Consider the following 756-nt stretch of genomic DNA (forward strand, 5'->3'; position numbering starts at 1 on the left):
AGCAGCTCCACGTGCAGGCCCGAGCCGTCCCCGCCGCTCCCGCTCCCGCCACTCCCGCTCCCGCCTCTTCCACCGCCACCGTCGGGCGCGCCCACGAGCCGCTCCACCGTTGCAGCGGTCTGAAGCGCCAGCTCGCGCGAGGGCGAGAGAAGGAGCAGCTGCATTGGCACACCAGGCTCGAGCCGCGAGAGCAGCGGCACGAGGAAGGAGAGCGTCTTGCCGGAGCCGGTGGCGGAGTGGACGACCACGTCGGCATGCCGCGCAATCGCCGGCATCGCGGCCGCCTGGATCGCACTCGGCCGCTCGAACCCCGCCGCTGCGAGCGCGTGCGCCAGCCACGGCCGCACACGCTGGACGCCAAAGCGCTTCAGCACGCCAGAGACATTATCATCGCCGGCGGTCCTGCTCGGAGCCTCGTCGGGCGTGGCGTCAGGCCTCAGCGTCGCGGGTACGTACACGCCTTGGGAAATCGCGGTGCTGCGGGCGCGCGAGCGGCCGAGGACCAGGCGCCTGGCGAGGGCAGCGCTGGCAAGTGCAAAGCGCCTCATATATATATATGTCGGAGAGCCCATGCCTCGTTCGCCTGGGCCGCTTATCCTCTTGCGACCCGATGCTTCACTCATGCTTCGGTGTGAATCACGCCCGCTGTGAAAACATTTTGCGGGGGATTTTTTCGCCAGTCAATAGAGCATGAAAATACCTTTCAGACGGTACCTTTCTGTCCTCCAGAGTCGAAGAACTCGACCGGTGGCTGGC

The 756-nt window shown here is 66.8% G+C and overlaps 1 protein-coding gene across 1 annotated transcript; it reads right to left on the reverse strand.

Moving 5' to 3' along the window:
- Positions 1-79: 79 nt before the first annotated feature.
- On the reverse strand, positions 80-548 carry EMIHUDRAFT_124692 (hypothetical protein; the record flags this gene model as incomplete). The annotated part of the gene is made up of 1 exon (XM_005763604.1): positions 80-548. A coding segment is annotated over one exon (469 nt), but the record flags the coding sequence as incomplete, so codon positions are not given.
- Between the last annotated feature and the right edge of the window lie 208 nt (positions 549-756).

This window comes from Emiliania huxleyi, assembly GCF_000372725.1.
Source record: "Emiliania huxleyi CCMP1516 unplaced genomic scaffold EMIHUscaffold_6250, whole genome shotgun sequence".
NCBI classification, from domain to species: Eukaryota; Haptophyta; order Isochrysidales; family Noelaerhabdaceae; genus Emiliania; species Emiliania huxleyi.